Source organism: Salvelinus sp. IW2-2015, linkage group LG13 (assembly GCF_002910315.2).
Source record: "Salvelinus sp. IW2-2015 linkage group LG13, ASM291031v2, whole genome shotgun sequence".
Lineage (NCBI taxonomy): Eukaryota > Metazoa > Chordata > Actinopteri > Salmoniformes > Salmonidae > Salvelinus > Salvelinus sp. IW2-2015.
Genome location: NC_036853.1, coordinates 48,841,910 through 48,865,357, shown reverse-complemented (window position 1 = coordinate 48,865,357; position 23,448 = coordinate 48,841,910). Strand labels below are relative to the sequence as shown.

The 23,448-nt window shown below is 41.2% G+C and overlaps 2 protein-coding genes across 2 annotated transcripts in view; both read right to left on the bottom strand.

The window, feature by feature from the left end:
- Positions 1–23,448, bottom strand: part of LOC111971315 (uncharacterized) — a 244,714-nt gene that overhangs the window by 40,270 nt on the left and 180,996 nt on the right. The window lies entirely within an intron of this gene.
- Positions 6,095–22,902, bottom strand: LOC111971700 (uncharacterized). The gene is made up of 7 exons (XM_024147384.2): positions 21,893–22,902; positions 21,355–21,485; positions 17,972–18,163; positions 9,693–9,854; positions 9,202–9,313; positions 8,848–8,975; positions 6,095–7,789 (listed from the first exon to the last, which is right to left on the bottom strand). The coding sequence occupies exons 1-7, from the start codon at positions 22,152–22,154 to the stop codon at positions 6,722–6,724; spliced, it is 2,055 nt and encodes a 684-aa protein (XP_024003152.2). The 5' UTR covers positions 22,155–22,902; the 3' UTR covers positions 6,095–6,721.

Below are 23,448 nucleotides of genomic sequence, written 5' to 3'. Positions count from 1 at the left end.
TGACAGGGGCTGCATTTTTTTTTTTTTGCCTAATTTAGATAAGCAGAAACATATCATTTCCGACATTTTGGTAGGGTATTTGTTAGTCAACGTATAATGATATACATGTATCTTGTCTCCTGTCATATTACAATAATTTCGCAACACCCACAATAACATCTGCTAAAAATGTGTGTGACCTAAACTTGATTTTGATATGTTGCTCTAGAAGACGAAATAAACCCTTGCTCAACAGAATGTCATAAATGATGGAATTAATGTTTCAATGGGTGAATTTTTCACTGACATCTCTGCTTCTTTCGCTGAGCAAAGACCAGGAAGAAAATGCTAAATCAAAAAGATTTTCTGTGCAAAATTTCCAAATGACACCCGTTTGACCGGTTGTAAGGAAATAGAAACATGTGAAAACGACCAACATGTTTCTGATAAGACTTCCGTTCGGCTTGGATGCATATTTTTGATGTGATTTATTTGGATCCACATTATCCAACGCCAATGGCGACATCTAGTCTTAATTGGGTCCGACACATAGGGAAAAATACATTACAGACAAGTCTTAACAATTTACATACGTTTAAAAACATTAACATGTAGTGTGTGCGTCTATCAGTTACACATACATGTCAGTACAACAAGTAGGTCAYATAGGGGTGAGGCGTTGTGCCGTGAGGTGTTGCTTTATTTGTTTYTTGAAACGTGTGTTTTAAATCGTATCAGCATTTATGATGCTAAAAAAACCTCTGACAGTATTTAACTATTTCTCCATTCCGGTTCCAAAGTCCAATTTGATGTATAATTTTACTGCAAAAAAAGCTTAATTGTGTAGGAGTTAATATGCAGTGCCTTAGACCAGAGCATTTCTCCTTTGCCAAGATCATCCATCCACCATGCTGACTGCAGGAATGTCCACCAGAGCTGTTGCCAGAGAATTTAATGCTAATTTCTCTACCATAAACTGCCTCCAACGTTGTTTTAGAGAATTTTGCATCACGTCCAACCAGCCTTACAAACGCAGACCATGCCAGCCCAGGACCTCAACATCCGGCTTCTTCACCTGTGGGATAGTCTGAGGAATATGTAAGTCGCTCTGGATAAGAGCGTCTGCTAAATGACTTAAATGTAAATGTAAATGAATATTTATGTCTGTAATAAAGCCCTTTTGCGGGGAAAAACTAATTCTGATTGGCTGGGCCCGGCTCCACCCATGGCTGCCTCCCTGCCCAGTCATGTGAAAACCATAGATTAGGGCCTAATGAATTTATTTAAATTGACTGATTTCCTTATATGAACTGTAACTCAGTAAAATCTTTGAAATTGTTGCATATTGCAGTTATATTTTTGTCCAGTATATTAACTAATGGGTCCAGCCCGAAGCCCGTGCTAGCAAAGTTGCGACATTGTATAAAATATTTGGGGCCCTTAGAGTCTCTTGAGCCAATGAGCTTGAGACAGACACAGCTGTAGGCTATTAGAGCAAGGGATAAGAAGTAATCAGGTAGGCCTATTTTATCACGTTTCCACTGGATCAGAGAATGACATTTTAACCTTTCACGCTGAGTTGTTATCTAAAGGGAGWGAGCTGGATTTTTTTTTTTCAAATACATTGAAGAACTATTGTCTTTTTCAGGGGATGTAAAAACAGACTTTGTTTGCTTGCTGTTTGAGGTGAAGGAAACATTGCTTTGAGAAGCTCCATAGCTCATTAGTGGTGGTGCTTTAAGCCAATCAGAAATACTATCAGATCCATAAATAGGCCCATTCATATGTCTACATTTGCCGCAGCCCATAGGCCTAGTTTTATGCTTAATCAGGTGCACGTCCTTACTCAACATTGACAGGAGCGCTCCAAACAGAAGACAATGACTAAATTGACAAAACCTGTGAATGGAATGAAATAAACTAAACTTGTTTCTCACAAGTATAGCATAGGTTGTGCGCTCTGCAAACAACGTGTCCGATAATGAGAACGTAAAAGACTGGAATAATAATATAGGCTATTGAATGTATTAACATAAATTACCGTAACCAAACAAACATTGTAGATTAGAAATTATAGCAATTAACGGTAAATGTACTACTGCAATGGGGAATTGAAATACACAAACAATGTATACAATTTAGTTATGAAACAATGACTGTGCACAAATTTGCAGGAGAGAGCGCATTGTGCATTTTAGCCACACTCCCCTTCTTCTTGGACTGTGCCATCCCCCGGGCCTCCGCAATGGATTAGTCAACTGAGATGGGTGCGAATAAAACAGGTGTCTTGTGTGCCTATAAAAAAATATATATATTTGCAACTGCTCTACAGAAATAATCTTGGTTGACCAACAGCCTATCGACCAAACAATTGACCAGTGGACTAATTGGGGTCAGCCCATTTTATATCCAGAAAAAAAAWTCAGAATCTGTCAAAGGGAATTTGGGCTGTCTGAGAAACACAATAGTGTCATCGACRTAGTGACACTTTATGCTGCAAACCTTTTTAATATTGATGAGTGAAATAAGTGGGTCCAATCTGATCACTTGAGAAAGGGGCTCTAAAGACAGGGCAAAGAGCATTGGTGATAATGGACATCCTTGTTTTGAGGAACGTTGTAAACGTCAAGGCTTGGATGAAATGTTTCCTGTCTGGTTACAACTGCTTTGGGTGCAGAATACAATGTTTTTAACATGGAGGTAAATCCTTTACCAAAACCAAMGGACTCCAAAACAAACCACAGATAGTTCCATTATATCATATCAAAGGCTTTTTCTGCATCCAAACTAAAAAATGCAGCAGGGACTGGGTCATTGTCTGACTCATATATATGATATGGAATATAGATGTCTAATATTGTCAGAAGCTGAACAACCCTTTATAAACCCAGTTTGATCACCGTTAATTAGATTTCCTACAAGCAGTTCCAATCTATGGCAAGTACCTTTTGCAAACAGCTTGAGCTCAGGTGTGATAAAGCTTAAGGGCCTATACATTTTACAGTCTAGGGGAGATTTGCCCTTTGTTAGCAAAACTGTAATCAGTGATGTGTTTTGGTCTCTATGGAATTCACCATGTTTTAATGCATGACTGATGGAACCAAGAATTAGTGTCCCGACAATATCCCATATTTCAAGAAACGTCTCAGAAGGAAAACCATCAAGCCCTGGTGATTTGCCTCTTCTTATAGATGTTAATGCGCTCCCGAGTTCTTTAAGACCAAATGGGGAATCATGGAATTCAGATGGAGTTTGGGATGGTCCAATGTTAAGAAATGTGTCATCTTACTATGATCAGGGTCATCCTCTKACATATATAATTGGGAATAAAATTCCCTAAACTAATCATTATTTTCTACTGGTTCATGTGACATCTTTGCAGATGGTGTTTGAATTGTATTGATACAAGAAAAGGCTTCATTTTGCTTAAGCCTTGCAGCCAAAAGTCTACTATCATGTTCCCCTTCAGAATAATATGTTACTCTTGTGTGATGCATTATAAATTAGATCGTAGTAAGGTGTTATACTCATGTTTTAGCACTGTTAAAATCTTCCCTTTTTGCTCTGTAAACATTTGTTTCTGCTCATTTTCAACCAGAGTAATGTTTTTCAAAGTCTACAATTTGTTTATTGCAAGTTTAATTAAGATGTGAGGCAAATGAGATAGTTTCCTCTCAAAAAATGTTTTGTCACCTCCCCAAAGACACTGAGGGATGTTGCTGTATCTATTAAATCCATCATCATAAAATAAATATGATGTGGGTAAATGAGTCAGCTATAGAAAGTCAAGTCATCAGACAAACCTGACTAAACTATTTTGATGTGTACAGTAGATGTTTGTTAGTGTGTGGGTATGTGTAGGTATATTTATTTATATTTAAGTGTACACTGAGTGTACAAAACATTGCCCTCAGAACAGCCTCAATTCGCCTGGGCATGGACTTTACAAGGTGTCGAAACATTCCACAGGGATGCTGGCCCATGTTGACTCCAATACTTCCCACAGTTGTGTCAAGTTGGCTGGATGTCCTTTGGGTGGTGGACCATTCTTGATACACACGGGAAACTGTTGAGCGTGAAAAACCCAGCAGCATTGCAGTTTGTGACACAACCATCATGGTTGACAACTCCAAGGTGTCCACCTCCCAAAGTGCAAAGAACCTTGTGGACAACACCCTGACATTCTCTGCAAACATCAAAGCAGTGACTCGCTCCTGCAGGTTCATGCTCTACAACATCCGTAGAGTACGACCCTTCCTCACACAGGAAGCAGCGCAGGTCCTAATCCAGGCTTTTGTCATCTCCAGTCTAGACAACTGCAACTCTTTGTTGGCTGGGCTCCCTGCTTGTGCCATCAAACCCCTGCAACTTATCCAGAACACTGCAGCCCACCTGTGTTCAACCTTCCAAAGTTCTCCCATGTCACCCCGCTCCTCTACTGGCTTCCAGTTGAAGCTGGCATCCACYACAAGACCATGGTGCTTGCAGAGCAGCAAGGTGAACTGCCCCTTCCTACCTTCAGGCTATGCGAAAACCCTACACCCGAACCTGAGCCACCTCAGGTCTCTTGGCCGTCCCACCCCTACGGGGGATCAGCTCCCACTCAGCCAAGTCAAAGCTCTTCTCTGTCCTGGCACCCCAATGGTGGAACAAGTGTCCCCTTGAAGCTTGGACAGCAGTCCCTGCCCATCTTACAAAAACGCCTAAAACCCTTTCTCTTCAAAGAGTACCTTAAATTAATCCCACAGTGCCCCCCCCCCACCCCCCACCACCAAAACGTTTAAATGTCTCTTCCTACTAGCACAGATTTAGCTGATACAGCGCCTTCAGAAAGCATTCATACCCCTTGAACTATTCCACATTTAGTTGTGTTACAACCTGAATTCCAAATGGATTAAATACATTTGTTTTCTCACCCATATACACACATTACCCCATAATGGCAAAGTGAAAACGTTTTTTAGAAGTGTTTGCAAATGTATTAATGAAATACAGAAATATCTAATTTACATAAGTATTCACACCCTTGAGTCAAGCAGGGATTACAGCTGTGAGTCTGAGTACATCTCTAAGAGCTTTGCACACCTGGATTGTGCAACATTTGACCATTATTCTTTTCAAAATTCTTCAAGCTCTGTCAAATTGGTTGTTGATCATTCCTAGACAACMATTTTCAGGTCTTGCCATAGATTTTCAAGTAGATTTAAGTCAAAACTGTAACTCGGCCACTCAGGAACATTCACTGTCGTCTTGGTAATCAACTTCAGTGTCGATTTGGCCTTATATTTTGGGTTATTGTCCTGCTGAAAGGTGAATTAATCCCCCAGTGTCTGGTGGAAAGCATACTGAACCAGGTTTTCCTCTAGGGGTTTGCCTGTGCTTAGCTCCATTCAGTTTGTTTTTTTATCCTGAAAAACTCCCCAGTCCTTAACGATTACAAGCATACCCATAACATGATGGAGCAACCATTATGCTTGAAAATATGGAGAGTGGTACTCAGTAATGTGTTTTATTGGATTTACCCCAAACATAACATGTGAATTGCTTTGCCACATTTTTTGCAGTATTACTTTARTGCTTTGTTGCAAACAGGATGCATGTTTTGGAATATTTTTATTCTGTACAGGCTTCCTTCTTTTCACTCTGTTAATTAGGTTAGTATTGTGGAGTAACTACAATGCTGTTGATCCATCCTCAATTTTCTCCTATCACAGCTATTACACTCTGTAACTGTTTTAAAGTTACCATTGGTTTTATGGTGAAATCCCTGAGCGGTTTCCTTCCTCTCCAGCAACTGAGTTAGGAAGGACGCCTGTATCTTTGTAGTGACTGGGTGTATTGATAAACCATCCAAAATGTAATTAATAACTTCACCATGCTCAAAACGGATATTCAATGTCTGCTTTWWAAAAAATCCATCCACCAATAGGTGCCCTTCATTGCGAGGCATTGGAAAATCTCCCTGGTCTTTGTGGTTGAATCTGTGATTGAAATTACCTGCTCAACTGAGGGGCCTTACATGTAATTGTATGTGAGGGGCACAGAGATGAGGTAGTCATTGAAAAATCATGCTAATCCCTATTATTGAACACAGAATGAGTCCATAAAACGTATGTGATTTGTTAAGCACAGTTTTACTCCTGAACTTATTTAGGCTTGCCATAATAAATGGGTTGAATACTTATTGACTTAAGACAATTTCGAAAAACACATTTCCACTTTGACATTGAATCAATTAAAAATTTAGGCTGTAACAGAACAAAATGTGGAAGAAGTCAAGGGGTGCTAATACTTTCTGAAGGCACTAAGTACTTTGAGGGAAAATGTACTTGCTATGACTGTGTTGTGGTTGTTTTACCCAGCTTTCTTACGATGAATGCATTGTACTGTCTCGAGAAAAAAATCTGCATGAACTTGATAAAATAGGCATTTGTGAACATAATATAGCCTACACAGTACAAACACAATATGTAACAGACTTTTTAGGCTTATATATCACACAATGTCTGGATGCAGGAATATTCAACACTGAAATCTGCTACTCTAGTTATTTCAAATGCGTCTGTGGATCTTTTCTGCTGACAATGAAAATTCATCTTTGTCTTTAATGCAGGGTTTGATATAAATGTCAGAAGCTATCGAGTGGAAAGGTTTTTCTGCTGGTGTATCCTGAGGTAGCTCCTTTCTGAGGACCTCTTCCTGGCAAACAGCCTTTCTCCCGTGTGGACCTTCAGGTGCATCTTCAGCTGGTTCTGGTGGGAGAACCTCTTCTCACACTGGGGGCAGCTGTAGGGTTCTCCCCTGTGTGGACCCTCTGGTGCCTTTTCAGGTTGGACGAGTGGGAGAAGCGCATATGACACTGGGTACAGCTGAAAGGTTTCTTACCACTGTGGACACTCCTGTGTCTGATAAGGTTACTCCGGAAGGAGAAGCTCTTATAGCACAGCTTACACTTGAAGGGCCTCTCCTTGGTGTGAACGGTCTGGTGCTCCTTCACATAAGTCGCCTCAGCGAAGCACTTCCCACATGTGGGGCAGGCGTACGGCTTGTCGGCGTCCGACCTAATGCTCGGCCTCCCACGTTGTGACCCAGTGACACCAGAGGAGGTAGAAGCAGGAGCCACCACCCCCAGGGGGTTAGTATTTGAGCTTCCTCCTTGACCTCTAGCCATTGTTTGGGTGTTGTTGGGATTGTGTGCTGTGTTATACGTTAAGTACCTCTTGTGGTGAACACYCATCCTGACCCTGTCTGTATTGGTGGGATAACCATGAGGTAACTGAGGAAGGCTAGACCCAGGTCCAGGCCTTCTATGAACCCATTCACCAGGCAGTAGATGAGATCCTGAAGGAGAAAGACTTCCTGTTAGACTCCCACTTGGGGGGTCTCCCACCGCTCTCTGTGAAGGCTGAAGCCCAGGGTGACCTGCTCTGTTCATCATGGATACTGTAGTGTTTGTATCATAGGAACAGGAGGGTCTATCTCTATCAGCCCCAGGCCCTGCTTCATCGCTGCACTGAGACTGTGAAGAGAAAGGTCTGGGCTGCAGACTGGATCCCTGACTGGAGCCTCCGTCTCTCTGATGACCACGATGATTGTGGTTGTTCAGTCCCCTTGTCCACTGGTTGTGTTCTGTGTGGTGGTGGAGTCTCTGTCCCTCGTGGTTCGGTCCTGGTTGTGACTCGGGACGGAAGAGTGATGGCTCCTGATCCAGGGTTCTGATCCGGGGCCAGGATTTGTGACCAGCCGATTCAGAGGTCCAGTGTCTCCCGCCAGTAACACCGGATATCAGCAGGTCCTCATGGATTGCAGACTGTAAACACAAATTTTACAGAAAAGCATAAAGATTTATATAAGAAACTCTTTGCTGTACCCACAGAAACTTGACATGATACTATAAAATGTTAACCACAGTCAAACCCATCTTAAAWWWWWWWWWWWWTTATGTTTCCTTCTTTTACCCCGTTTCCGTGGTATCCAATTGGTAGTTACAGTCTTGTCTCATCGCTGCAACTCCCGTACGGAGAGGCGAAGGTCGAGAGCCGTGCGTCCTCCAAAACACAACCCRCTGYGCCACTTAGGAGGCCTAAGCCCATCTCTAACACTGTGATTCAAGTACCTAACAATATGGAGCCATCTGAGTTTATTGTAAAATATTTACAGATGTGTTGATTCAAGAATGAAGTATAATGTTTTGGTTCGACTGAGCTAAGGGAAACTCAGTCCCTGTTATTATTTAAAAAATTGTCAGTCAGCACAGAGTCAAGTTAGTATTTAATTTCAACTAAATGGTCATACACTCACATAACGTGAAGTAAAGTACTTTTATTGGTGGTGGATGTTCCAGCCTACCTACAGAGGAGGAGGAGCTGTGAACTGCAGAGACAGATGTGCCTGATAAAGCTCTGGGCCTGTCTGGCTGATGTGTCTCCCTCCCTGGCTGTACCATCRACGCCGACTRCAATCAAGCTACTCCTTTACTGAACTGCATCGTCATCTAGCTGTGACCCTCTCCCATGAACTGCCAGCTCCCTGAATTTGTTTTAGTTTTTAAAAGAGACTTTGAGATTCTGTATGAAAAACGCTATATAAAATAAAGAAATACATGTATTATTATTATTAKTAGTAGTAGTATTATTATTATTACTACTATCACCATACAATAATCATTTTCTGCTGGTGTATCCTGAGGTAGCTCCTCTCTGTGTTGTTGCAACACAGAGAGGAGCTCCCCGTTCCCACGTACCAAATCTACGCCTCGCCCTGGTCTCAGCCAGTCTGTTGTCATGGATATGTTGTTTTGTGTTTCTGGTTGTAGTTAACAGTGTTGTTCCCCAGCCCAGAGTTSAGGATGCTATCCTATCCACTGACCTCCACTATGTCRCCTCTGGTCCAGCCCTGCTCAGTGATGTCGTCCCCTGGGCCAATAGCTGCACCGGTCTGGGTCTGGGAATCTAATATGGTCGMCCAGTCTCCCCTGTTAGCCTCCAACCAACCATCTGCACGAAGAGGTTAKAAAATAGACTTTACAAACATGACAGAGAACTCTACATATGGAGTTTTTTTGAGTCAATTATCTGGTCAAGTTCATACATTATGTGTGTTTTGTATGTAAACACAAGTTGTATTGATTTCATTTTATGAATGGAAAGAAATAGCCAAGTGCATCACTATTCCCATTGAAGATCTTTTACTGTATGTAGGTTATATGTATTTCTCCCTTACCTTGCTCCCCCATCTTTAGTCCACTCAGCAGGTCAATGCTCTCTGGTCCGTCTTCTATTGTCTCCTCTTTGACCAGCAGCAGATCAGGCTTCCCATCCTCCATGTCTACTGACTGTAAGCGATACAGAGTGAGAGGATGTTGAATCAAGAAATCTGATTTGAACACCCTGCTATGGAGCATCTTCTGATTGGACAATGCAAGCAAATGTTATACTATGCAAACGTGTTAGTTGATTTGATTACTTGACACTCTTTAATGGTTTGATAATTCAAAGGCATGGTCCCACACTTAAGACAAAATCAATCAAGACCTGGGCCCATATCTACAAAGAGTCTCAGAGTAGAAGTGCTGATCTAGGATCTTTCCATGAAATCTTATTCATTATGAGTTAAAAGGCAAAACTGACCCTAGATCAGCACTCCTACTCAGAGGCTTTGTGGATACGGCCCCGACCTAATACCATTCAGACAGTAGTTYACAGTGGGCTCACCTCAGTGAGACTGTGTGTGGTCCTGTGCTGCTCAGCTGGGTCCTCTGTGGGTTCAGGAGGAGGTGTAGTCTGGTTGTCCTCCATGACCATCGTCCCCTYAGGGTTCCCCAGACCCTCCTCACACCTCTCCTCCTTCCCCAGCAGCACCTCTGGACCCTCCTCCTGGAAGAGAGAGGTGGTACAAATTACACAGACAGTGGTATGCGGGTTTGTTCACCCGCACCTGCAAGCAATTGCTATTAACCCATCCGCATCCGCCTGACCATATGTGATAAAGCGAAAATCAGAGGCCCCGTACCCGACCATAACCGTAAATATAGAACATGCACTGTAGGTTAGTCAGAGACGGCAAAAATCGTTTTGAGAGAGGGTGTCTTGTTTTTCTTTGCCTGATTCTGCTTATAATTTCCAACATTTTGGTATGCTATTTGTTAGTCAACTTGTCAATAATAATACTGAACAAAAATATAAATGCAAAATGCAGCAATTTCAAAGATTTTACTGAGTTACAGTTCATATAAGGAAATCAGTCAATTKAAATAAATAAATTAGGACCTAATCTATGGATTTCACWTGACGGCAGGGGCACARCCAWGGATGGGCCTTGGAAGGCATAGGAGCCAGGCCCAGCTAATCAGAATGAGTTTCTCCCCCGTGGTCTGCRGTTCTGAGGCCGGTTGGACTTACTGCCAAATTCTCTAAAACAACGGAGGCGGCTTACGGTAGAGAAATTWACATTMAATTCTCTGGCAACAGCTCCGGTGGACATTCCTGCAAACAGCATGCCAATTGCACGCTCACTAAATAAATAATATTAGATCAATAATATTTTTGTGCTTATGGAAMATTTCTGGGAGTTATTTCAGCTCATGAAACATGGGACCAACACTTTATTTGTTGCATTTATATTTTTCTTCAGTGTAGATGGAAGAGAAKCTGCTTGTGTCATTACATGTTGCCGTAGAAGACAAAATAAACCATTGCTCACCAGAATGTCATAAATCGATTGAAGCATTCATTCTATCTAGTTGACATCGGTGAAGTTCTCTGTCATCTCTGTTTCTTTCACAGAGCAAAGACTTTTAGGGACCGGGGAGAAAATGCAATWWAAAAAAAACGGGAATGAATTTCTCAGCAAAATTTCCAAATGACATTAGTTTGACCGGTTGTAAGGAAATTGAAAGCTGTGACAATGAGGTTTCTGATAAGATTTCAGTTTGACATGGATGCATATTTTATGTGGTGTGAAATACTATCAGCTTTTATGATGCTGAAAAAGATTGCACCTCTACAGACAGTATCGAACTGCGCATTCGCATTCCCTCAAGATGCTAAAATAAATACTTATTCAACCCTGTTCTTAAGTCAAATTATGATTTATTTTTTTACCTACATTTGCTGTGTCATTTTATTGCAAGAAATGCTTATAGTGCCTTCGGAAAGTATTCAGACCCCTTGACTTGTTCCACATTTTGTTACATTACAGCCTTATTCAAAAATGGATCAAATAAATAAAAATCCTCAGCAATCTACACACAATAACCCATAATGACAAAGCGAAAACAGTTATTTACACATTTTCGCAAATGTATTAAAAATTAAAAACAGATACCTTATTTACATACAGTACCAGTCAAAGGTTTGGACACACCTACTCATTCAAGGGTTTTCTTTATTTTGACTATTTTCTACATTTTAGAAAGGGCCATCGCCCTAACGAAATCAGCCCTAACGAAATCAGCATCGAATTTCAACGTGAAGATGACGGTCAACACGCSGAAAGGATGAATTTCGACTATACCAGCCAGAATATAGCATGAGCTTAAAAGTATGGCAACTTGGTATGAACTTTGAACTCTTATTCACTCCARAAGTGATACCTCCTAGCCRTTGAGTTAGCAGCAGTCGCTGTAAACGTAGGCTAGGAAAGGACGGACGGCGTAACCATTCTACCACGCCCCAGTTCACCACTAGACAGTCTTCAGAGGACCAGAGATCCATGCTGGACAACCCGGCCTCCCATCTACGACCAACCGATCGAAGAGCAGCTCAGAGTAAATATTTATTGCATTTTCCTTTTCCAAATGCGGTTATTTAGAATGCATAAGATTCTGTATTTACGATAGAGTAGCTGCCAACGGCCCGATATAGACATAGCTTCTCCCTTTGTTCCTCAGTCTTCCCGCTCTTTCATTCAAACCCAACCCCTTTTCCTTTGTRTAATCAGCCGTCATGTCGGCTCCGTCCACCAGGGACGTTTTCTTTATGACATAATTTGTAATCAATGTATGATCCATTCTGTGTATATGTAATTCTGTGTGATTATTTAGGTATTTAGTAAATAAATAATTAAACCAAATTTTGTATTGCTGATTCAACTTGTTAGACAGGGTTCGTGAAGATAACCAATAATTTACAACTTTCAGATGAGACTGAATAAGGTGAGGATTAAATATTGACTGCTACTGATGTAAAAGATTACAGCTCTATAAACATTATTTCGTGGTGCCCCGACTTTCTAGTTAATTATTTACCTGATTAGCTTAATCAGGTAATATTAATTACAGAGAAATGATTTTATAGAATAGCATGTCATATCACTTAATCCGGCATAGCCAAAGACACGACAACTATGAGACTCGAAATTGAGCTGAGGTGCATCCTGTTTCCATTGATCAACCTTGTGATGTTTCTATAACTTGATTGGAGTCCATCTGTGGTAAATTCAATTGTCTGTATAAGGTCCCACAGTTGTTAGTGTATAACAGCAAAAACCAAGCCATGAGGTCGAAGAAATTGTCCGTAGATGCTCCGAGACAGGATTGTGTCAAGGCACAGATCTTGGGAAGGGTACCAAAACATTTCTGCAGCATTGAAGGTCCCCAAGAACTCAGTGGCCATCATTCTTAAATGGAAGAAGTTTGGAGCTAAACTAAGCAATCTGGCCAAACTAAGCAATCGGGGTAGAATGGTCTTGGTCAGGGAGGTGACCAAGAACCCGATGGTCACTCTGAYTGAGCTCTAGAGTTCCTCTGTGGAGATGGGAGAACCTTCCAGAAGGACAACCATCTCTGCAGCACTCCACCAATCAGGCCTTTATGGTAGAGTGGCCAGACGGAAGCCACTCCTCAGTAAAAGRCGCGACGGCTCGCATGGAGTTTGCCAAAAGGCACCTAAAGGACTCTGACCATAGGAAACAAGATTCTCTGGTCTGATGAAACYAAGATTGAACTCTTTGGCCTGGCACMATCCCTACRGTGAAGCATGGTGGTGGCAGCATCATGCGGTGGGGATGTTTTTCAGKGGCAGGGACTGGGAGACTAGTCAGTATTGAAGCAAAGATGAACGGAGCAAAGTACAGAGAGATCTTTGATGAAAACCTGCTCCAGAGCACTCAGGATCTCAGACTGGGGCAAAGGTTCACCTTGCAACAGGAMAACGACCCTAAGGACACAGCCAAGACAATGCAGGAGTGGCTTCGGGACAAGTCTCTGAGTGGCCCAGCCAGAGCCCAGACTTGAACCTGATCGAACATCTCGGGAGAGACCTGAAGATAGCTGTGCAGCGATGCTCCCCATTCAACCTGACAGAGCTTGAGAGGATCTGCAGAGAATGGGAGAAACTCCCCAAATACAGGTGTGCCAAGCTTGAAGCGTCATACCCAAGAAGACTCAATGCTGTAATCGCTGCCAAAKGTGCTTCTACAAAGTACTGAGTAAAGAGTCTGAATACTTATGTAGATGTGATATGTTTTTTATTTGTAATAATTTGCAAACATTTCTAAAAACCTGTCTCTTTTGTCATTATGGGGTATTGTGTGTAGATTGAGGGAAAAAATGATTGAATCAATTTTAGAATAAGGCTGTAAYGTAACAAAACGTGGAAAATGTCAAGGGGTCTGAATACTTTCCGAAGTCACTGTAATTCTGCAGGAGTTAATATTAAGGCTATATGAGAGTTTACAGTCATTGTCCAGATTTCAGTTTCCATTGAACCCATCTGAACAGTAGGCTATAGTTCCCTTGACCTGCCATAAGCCTATTTGAAGTCCCAGTCTTGTGACTGTCAAATTTGTGTAGCACCTCACAATCATCACGCATAACATAGCCAGCACTGCTATCATCCTCTTTTACCACTAAACCAAATCTTTCCCAAACATTACTTTTCAACAATCCATTTCGCAGCTTTTAGCCTCCATGGATCAACGTTAAAAGATGGACTATGCATAAATCGCTCCGCCATTTCCTGGTTGCTAAAATTCTAATAGTTTGCCTAATTTCAGTTTATGTGACAAAACAAGCAAGTATAGTGTAGAGAATCATTGCACCATCTAAACCGCTGAGAAATACATTTTCCATAATCAAAAATGTTGTATTTACAGCTTTTTGAAGCTGGTGTAAAAAAATGAAAGTAAAAGACGCAAAAGTGAAACTTAAAAACRGGAAGTATAGAAATAGCACACAGATCGATAACACACATTTCTATGTGAATTTGGTTGGGTCGCGTTGCAGCTTTAACTTTTTCTGCCCCTTGGTGTATAGGCTGTTTGGTGTACATACAATTAAAGCTTAGGCTTACACACTAAAACCAGATTGGTTTTTCTTTCATTATTTTAGGCTAAATGTACCCTATAGATATAAACTACACAAAAATAATACATTTATGGATTTTTTTAAGGTGTCGTTTTCTCTTTACTCAACCCACCCGCCACGAACCACACAATATTTCATGACCCTAAACCCACCCTGCAGATATAACCGTGGGGGGACTGCTCATTGAGTCAAACCGCGCACGTACACACAGATAAAACACACTTTCAACATGGTGTTTTTTTTTGCCCACTACATTTGAGTCCTATACTGTAGTTACAGAATGACTAAATTGTTGTTAAACCCATCATGGTAGACATAAATATGACATTGTGGGTAAAAATAAGTCCGCTATGATAAGTCAAAAGTCATCAGTCAAACCTGACTAAACTATTTGGACATGTACAGTAGGTGTTTGTTAGTGTGTGGGTATGTGTAGAATTATTTAGTAAGTGTATATTGGTTATAAAGCGCTGCTGGGTATATGCTGAATAGGGTGAGATCAGATGTGATGAATATTAAAGAGTCTCAATGAAAGTCTTAAAATGAAAAGTCCCATTTTGTGTTTATTAAAACATAAACTAGTTTTAAATACACCATATGAAATCCACACATACAGTYGAAGTCAGATGTTTACATACACTTAGGTTGGAGTCATTAAAACAAATTTTTCAACCACTCCACAAATTTCTTGTTAACAAACTATAGTTTTGGCAAGTCGGTTAGGACACCTACTTTGTGCATGACACAAGTAATTTTTCCAACAATTGTTTACAGACAGATTATTTCACTTATAATTCACTGTATCACAATTCCAGTGGGTCAGAAGTTAACATACACTAACTTGACTGTGCCTTTAAACAGCTTGGAAAATTCCAAAAAATTATGTCATGGCTTTAGAAGCTTCTGATAGGCTATTTGACATCATTTCAGTCAATTGGAGGTGTACCTGTGTGATATATTTCAAGGCCTACCTTCAAACTCAGTGCCTCTTTGCTTGACATATGGGAAAATCAAAAGAAATCGCTAAGACCTCCGAAAAATTGTAGACTTCCCACAAGTCTGGTTCATCCTTGGGAGCAATTTCCAAACGCCTGAAGGTACCACGTTCATCTGTACAAACAATAGTCGCAAGTATAAACACCATGGGACCAGCGAGCCGTCATACGCCAGGAAGGAGACACGTTCTGTCTCCTAGAGATGAACGTACTTTGGTGCGAAAAGTGCAAATCAATCCCAGAACAACAGCAAAGGACCTTGTGAAGATGCTGGAGGAAACAGGTACAAAAGTATCTATATCCACAGTAAAACAAGTCCTATATCGACATAACCTGAAAGGCCACTCAGCAAGGAAGAAGCCACTGCTCCAAAACCGCCATAAAAAAAGCCAGACTACGGTTTGCAACTGCACATGGGGACAAAGATTGTACTTTTTGGAGAAATGTCCTCTGGTCTGATGAAACAAAAATAGAACTGTTTGGCCATATGACCATCGTTATGTTTGGAGGAAAAAGGGGGAGGCTTGCAAGCCGAAGAACGTCATCCAACCGTGAAGCAGGGGGGTGGCAGCATCATGTTGTGGGGGTGTTTTGCTGCAGGAGGGACTGGTGCACTTCACAAAATAGATGGCATCATGAGGATGGAAAATTATGTGGATATATTGAAGCAACATCTCAAGACATCAGTCAGGAAGTTAAAGCTTGGTCGCTAATGGGTCTTCCATATGGACAATGACCCCAGCATTCTATTAAAGTTGTGGCAAAATGGCTTAAGGACAACAAAGTCAAGGTATTGGAGTGGCCATCACAAAGCTCTGACCTCAATCCTATAGAAAATTTGTGGGCAGAACTAAAACCTGACTCAGTTACACCAACTCTGTCAGGAGGAATGGGCCAAAATTCACCCAACTTATTGTGAGAAGCTTGTGTGGAAGGCTACCCGAAACGTTTGACCCAAGTTAAACAATTTAAAGGCAATGCTACCAAATACTAATTGAGTGTATGTAAACTTCTGACCCACTGGAATGTGATGAAAGAAATAAAAGCTGAAATCATTCTCTCTCCTATTATTCTGACATTTTACATTCTTAAAATAAAGTGATGATCCTAACTGACCTAAGACAGGGAATTTTTAGTAGGTTTAAATGTCAGGAATTGTGAAAAACTGAGTTTAATGTATATGGCTAAGGTGTATGTAAACTTCCGACTTCAACTGTACATGTCATGTCTCAACTAAAAATCTGCATGAACTTGATCAACTGCATTAATATACTCATTAAAAGTGTCTTGGGGAAAGAAATTAAGTAGTTAAATGGAAGTAATGAAATAGGCATTTGTGAACATCATATAGTCTACACAGTACAAACACAATATGTCACAGACTCTTTAGGCTTATATATATATCACACAATGTCTGGATGAAATATTCTACTCAGATATATTCAACACTGAAACCTGTTACTGTCGTTAATCCAAATGCATCTGTGGATCTTTTCTGCTGACAACAATGAAAATTAATCTTTGTCTTTAATGCAGGGTTTGATCTAAACGTCAGAAGCAATGGAGTCGAATGGTTACTTTCTATGTTATAAAGTGGAATGTTTTTTCTGTTGGTGCATCCTGAGGTTGCTCCTCTCTGAGAACCTCTTCCCGTAGTGCGTACAGGCAAATGGGCTCTCTCCCATGTGGACCTATAGGTGCATCTTCAGCTGGTGCTGGTGGGAGAACTTCTCACACTGGGGGCAGCTGTATGATTCTCCCCTGTGTGGACCCTCTGGTGTCTCTTCAGGTTGAATGAGTGGGAGAAACTGGCCCGGCACACGTGGCAGACGAAGGGTTTCTCCCCCGTGTGGACCCTCTGGTGCCTCTTCAGTGTGCCAGCCTCTGCAAAGCGCATGTGACACTGGGCACAGCTGAAGGGTTTCACCCCTGTGTGGACCCTCTGGTGGATCTCCACCTTCTGGGGGCAGCTGAAGCCTTTGTTACAGAACATGCAGAGGAACTGTTTCTTTTTACTACCGCCTGATGTTGCTCCCCTTTCCTGAACCTGGGCTCTAGCCCTTTCATTTGAGTTCAATACCTGATCGAAAAGGTCGCGGCTCTGTGAATCGGAAGGCCCCATTGACGTGAACACTGGGTCGGGATCCCTGAGCGTGTGTATAGGGGAGTGGGTCGCGACATTTGGATTTGTCTCTAAACTTTCCCTATAATCTAAGAAATCTCTGCCCTGTGAATATCCGTCTCCTAGGTGACTATCTGCATTCCATGTGGGAGGAGTATCACCCTCTACTTTCACAGTCACCTCATCTACCACTATAACCTCCCCTTTCTTATCTAGGCACCCTTCAGAGTATACACTACTACTGTACCGGTTCCAGTCCCCTCTAGACTGATCAGTCTGTGTCTCTAAACCCAAGGGCATGTTGACAGGTTCCATCTCTGTAGTGTAAGAACAAGACGGATCATTGCCAGCTTCTAACGCGTCACCTGAGTCCAGATGGGAATGAACTGTCCTCAAGTCACCGTAAAGTAAATACTCTGAGGCGGGAGCAGGAGGACAGCCCAGTCTCCCCAGCCCCAGCCTCTCTGTGTCTGATCTGTGGTCAGATCCTGTGTGTAAGAGCCTTTTTGTGACAGTTAAAGTCTCTGTGTCCGTCTCTGTCTTGAGGACGCCATTCGGCTTTCCACTGACCTCCGCGATGCTGTGTCGGGTCCTGGGCTGGGGCGTGGCGGCGGTGGATAGGTTCTCCATGGATTCAGGGGGCACCACTCCAGCCGCTGCTCCAGTCTGGATGTTTCTGCTTTGTTGTGGATCGTCTCCTTTAGTCCTCTCCTGCTTGACCAGAGATGATCCTCCAGGACCTGCAGCTTCTCCATCTGCAGACTGACAAGAAGAGAGGAGTTTCTTAAGGGTACATGAGTAGAATTGGATAACAATGTCGTAGCAGTGTTTCCTCTGGCAAAATTAGTAGCAGTGGGGGGAAAAAGTTGAATTCTAATCCAAAATGAATGAAAATAAAATTATGCTGACACCATCTAAAATATAATTTATACCTTCATAAATGGGCCCCAATAACATATTTGTACAATTATTTTTTTGAATTATTTTAGGGCTGACCCCATTTAGTCGACTGATCAATCGTCTGGTCTATAGGCTTGTTGGTCGACCGAGATTTCTTTAGTCGAGCAGTCTAAATGTTTCGTTTTTTTCATGGTGCACAAGACACCTGTCTGATTCGCGCCTGTTTCATCCATTGCGGAGGCCACGGGGATGGCACAGTCCATCACTCTAAGACATGTGATACTGAAGTTGTATATGGCTATACTTTGTAAAAATAAATGGTGCAACACTAATAAATCAAATAATATTTTACAAGAAATGCACTTTCTCCCGTGTTGGATACGGTCGCTGTCCACATAATCTTCAGTGCGCCGTAGAATTGGCGCCTTTCCCTATTGGCGCCTTTCCCTATGTTGTTATGTGCATARTAGCAAAGTTGACCAGCATATTGRGATTGAGAACCATGCGGCGGAGGCAGCAGCAGCAGAGATGAGGAAACAGCCCTTGCCTTAGCCTAATTGTCTAAGAAAGTTGAGGAGAGAGGAAACCCCAACATGCAATTTCACAGATTCGGCTGTTTTTAATCTTTGCTATGCTGTAATAAAGGCTTTTAAAAAGTTTTTTGTTACAACAGACTGACATTTCTTATTTATTTAGTGTTGTTTACACTGTTCCAAACAGCCAGAAAAATAATATTGTAATCTAACAACACCTGTTTGTCACACATAATATGCACACAGCTCTCGCTCCTATACCCTACACTTTCTTGAACTTCTTATTGTTATTATTACAATTATTATTATGGTCATCATTATAATACGTAATGTCATTATCATTAGTCGTCTTTGTATAGTAGCCTTGTATAACCACCATCGAGCTACAGGCCTAAGAGTGCGTCCTGTTTAGTCATAATACCATAACTTACTTAGCCCTATATTTCAATATATAGGCTACCGTATCAATCAATCAATGAGTCCCTTGTTCATGCCATCAAACAGCATACGAGATATTCATGCTTTGAAATGCAATCAAGCATTTTAGTTTTAAATTAAATAACAAAGGCAGCTTTGAATAATTAGCCTAAACAAGAAATAAACTGCAATTCACAAATGCATGCAACTGTTTTTAGTCTGCTGTAATAAAGGCTTTATAAATCATTAGTGTTGTTATTTAGTGTTGTTTACACTGTTCAAATGGTCAGAAAAAATTATGATATTGTAATCTAACAGCAACTGTTTGGCACACATAACTCACGCAACGCTTGCTCCTAGACCCTACTTGTTATTGATCTCCAGTAGCTTCCACAACTAAGTCAAATGTCTTCCACATATCTGACTTCCCCTTTACCTCCTGAGCAAACAGTAAACATTCACCCATATTTTTCACGTCCTCCGCATCCATTTTGCTGTCACGTGTTACTGTGTTCGTAGTTTGTTATAACCAATTTATTGACATCATTATGATAGGCTATAGGTCAGGTCCTATTGGTTGCATGTGATGCTTACATGTTTCACGTAAAGAGAGCAAGGGTTGAGGGAATAGGGAATGTTTTTCCTAAACAAATTAGGGATTTCATTAAAATAACTTTTCAGTCAGAAACAAGTAAGAAACTAAATGGCTGAAATGAGGTTGCAGCATCAGCACCGACAGCACAATAAACACATGCTGTGCCTCTGGTGCCTTTTCACTGCAGTAGGGAGGAAAGCGAGACAAYGTGAGCCAGTCACTCCATGTCTTCTTTTTTTTTGTTGCATAGTTTGATCATCAGGCTCTTTCTTGAGTAATTTGTGTGTCTTAAGTATTTAATCAAACAGTGTGCTTAAAGCATTAGATAAGCTTTATTCAAAAATATATGGAAAAATAAGTTTAAACATTTCAACCAATCTATTGGTTGAAATAACAGGACGACTCTCGGTTGACCAAGATTTTTATTTTAACGTATTGGACCATAAATATAGCCTATGCATGGTCCATATTATCAAATGTGCTATTAGCAATAAGCATTATCACCTGTAGCCCAACTGATGCAGCATAGTGGCTATAAATAAATAGGCTGAAGCATGGGGTTGCCATCTGCATTTACCCTATTGGGCTAATCATTAGCTAGCTAGTTAGCATCCTATTGCTGAATTTTATGTCCCAAAAAACATGAATAACACAGCAAATAGGCCTACCTCTTATGATAACTTGGAGTAACCCCCCCCCCGAAACCATTTCATGTCACTATCCCCCCCAATACTTTACCTGGATGCCACTACTCTTGCTCAACATTTTTTTTTATCTGTCTYATCAAAAAAAAGCAACTCCCCAAAAATATTTTGAGGAAGAAGTTGTGTTTAACCCCAAGTTACCCTACAATTGGCCTTTGTTACATTTAGCCCCACTCTCCCCTATACACTCACAGGGAATTGGAGCAGGAATGTGCTTAACAATGCTACTGCTAAAAACCATGGGTTTAAAATGCTGCAGTTCGCTAAGGAGTTGAACAATAAATAAAGTTGGAATGGAAAATTGGGATCTCTATTTTTAACAAAGGCCATTACAACTGCTGCTTTCCCAGTAATTGCAAGAATTGTTATGCATTGACTGCCTATCAGAAATCATGTTTTTTGCCCTTTGGCACTCATAACTTGAATGCGCCTTGAGGGGAATATCTCTCTCGCATAGAACACACAACAACAAGCCGACTAGGTAAAGAGAAACTATTCTACTATGGGGTTGTCATGCATTAGTCATTTTGTTTGCAGAGGCAAAGTAAATGTGTACTGTTCTAGAATCTTTAAAGTGCGCCTCGGCAGAYATATTCTTTTCATGTTCCATATTTCTTTGCCGTTGCGCAGCGCCACAGATAAATGACTGCAGCGAAAACACTGTGTCAGAGAAGTCTCACAAGCTCCCCTATGGCAGATACATGTAAGCAAGTGAATAGCTGAGGGGAGCCTTTCTGAAATAAAATGGGCCACATTGGATTTACAAAGTAACTGTAATTTTTTATGCAACACTATTACACTAACCTCTATCACAATAACATGCTGGGTTGAGGTTCCACTCCCCTCATCAACAGTRATTGGYTGGTCATCTCTCCATGTGTTGTGTCCTGCTGGCTTCACAAAACTCCTGTGGCCTCCAGTGAGATGTCCTTCACCTGAGAGAGTGATTGGGGGAAAGACGTGGTTAGGTTAGCTACTGTCAATGCTCAACGGTATATTGTACACAATTGATCATGTCTAGAACTGGCAAGGATGTAAGGTAACACTTCTAACTCCTTGATATACTATTTATTGATTGATGTAATATGTTCCATGCATTACATTGTTTTCATTGGGTAAATAATACGAAGTACAGTAAACAAAAATCTGGTTATAATATGATAGTGTCTTTGCGCAAGACAGCCAAGTATTCTGGGGAGTTATTGCATACTATCAAAAAAACTGACCAAGACCCAATTCTGGTTAACCATCTACAGTACGTGTTTAACACATCTAAGGTCACACATGCGCAGAGGGGATTGGGGCGACAGGCAGCGCAACCTCGGCCTTCTGCAAAATGTACCTCTTGCCATTCCTCTGTATCGGTCGAGGATCTTGACACTTCTAGGACGAATGGTCCTATCTGCGCGCTCCCGTGACACCTTCAGTTCCAGCAGCTGTAGTTTCCTCCGCAATGTCTTGTTTTCTTTCTGGCTTTGAGTAATTTCCAAACGAAACACTGCATAGTCGTCATCTACGAGTTTACAGATCTCTGCCACAGCGGCATTCGCTAGCACCTCCATGACGGAGGCTATTTGAGTGTGAAAACCCATACAGTTAGCCATTGTTAGCAGCTAGCTAGCCTTACCTAGAACATTTAGCAACCAAGTCCTGTCTCCAACGCGAAATAAACACTACCTGAGATAAGTATGTATTTCTGTGCAGTTAGGCATATTTTGAGTTCCAAGGTGTTAATAAACGTCTAAATAACAATACTAAAAACGCTATCGTGATAATTGTTTTGGGTAACTGTTCACTTCCGCTTACACTGAAGAGAAAGAATCTTATTGGTTGGCATCACAGCTCAAAGGCTGTGGTTAACTGAAAAGGTTATGCGCCTTGTTCTTTGAAATACGGTACTGATTATTACGTTACATATCAAATCTATTCGTGATCACTATCTTTCAAGCTTAGAGAATACTTGTTTAGAACGAACAGTGTGTTAGCAAGAATAGAGTTGAAAATAATTATTCCTTTATTCCATCTACTCAGTAAGGTAAATATTCAAGTGCTTGTTCTAGTCTAGGCTTACTGTCGCTGTAAAAAACWGGTATTTACACAAGCCTGTTTCAAATGACAAGTTAACAAAGTGTTAATTAATGAGGGGTATGTGGTTAATTACTCTCTTACCCCAAGACACTTCACATGATAACTATAATATTTCTGCTAAATAATAGTTCCCAGACATCCCCTGCATACCTTCTGAAATCAAATCGGTCACATAGATATAATTGCGAGTGCAGCGAAATGCTTGTGCTTATAGTTCCGACAGTGCAGCAATATCTAACACGTAGTCTTAACAATTCCACAACAACGACCTAATACACACAAATCTCAGGAAGGAATGGAATAAGAGTATATACATATAAATATATGGATGAGCAATGAAAGAGCATGTGGCGTAAGAATCAGAATTAGTTAGGTAACATAGATAATTAAGATGTATTATCTGCATAATATGCTAATATGATAGTTATTAGAATGCAGCCCTTCGGACTCTGGTGTTGGCAGTTACACTTCCTCCCTCAGCTGGGGCTGTCACCTGGGGCCAATAGAGGGGAGAAGTCAGGCTTGTCTTTCACATGTCCCTGGTGCTATGCAAAATATCAGAAAGAGAAGAGGACAGGAGGGAACATTGTCTTTATATGTGAATGTGTCTTTACCTATTTTTAAACTATGTGAAGGAATGGCGTGATTAATGGGGAACCAACTACTTGTCTCCACAATGTCTGTGCGCCAGTCACTCTCTCCTTTGGCCTTGGGGGAAATAAGGTTTGAGACAAGATGTGTGGGGTWGTGTCTGGAACCATTGTATGTCATCTCTGATGTTGCACCTATCCTGGGATAGTGTATGACCTA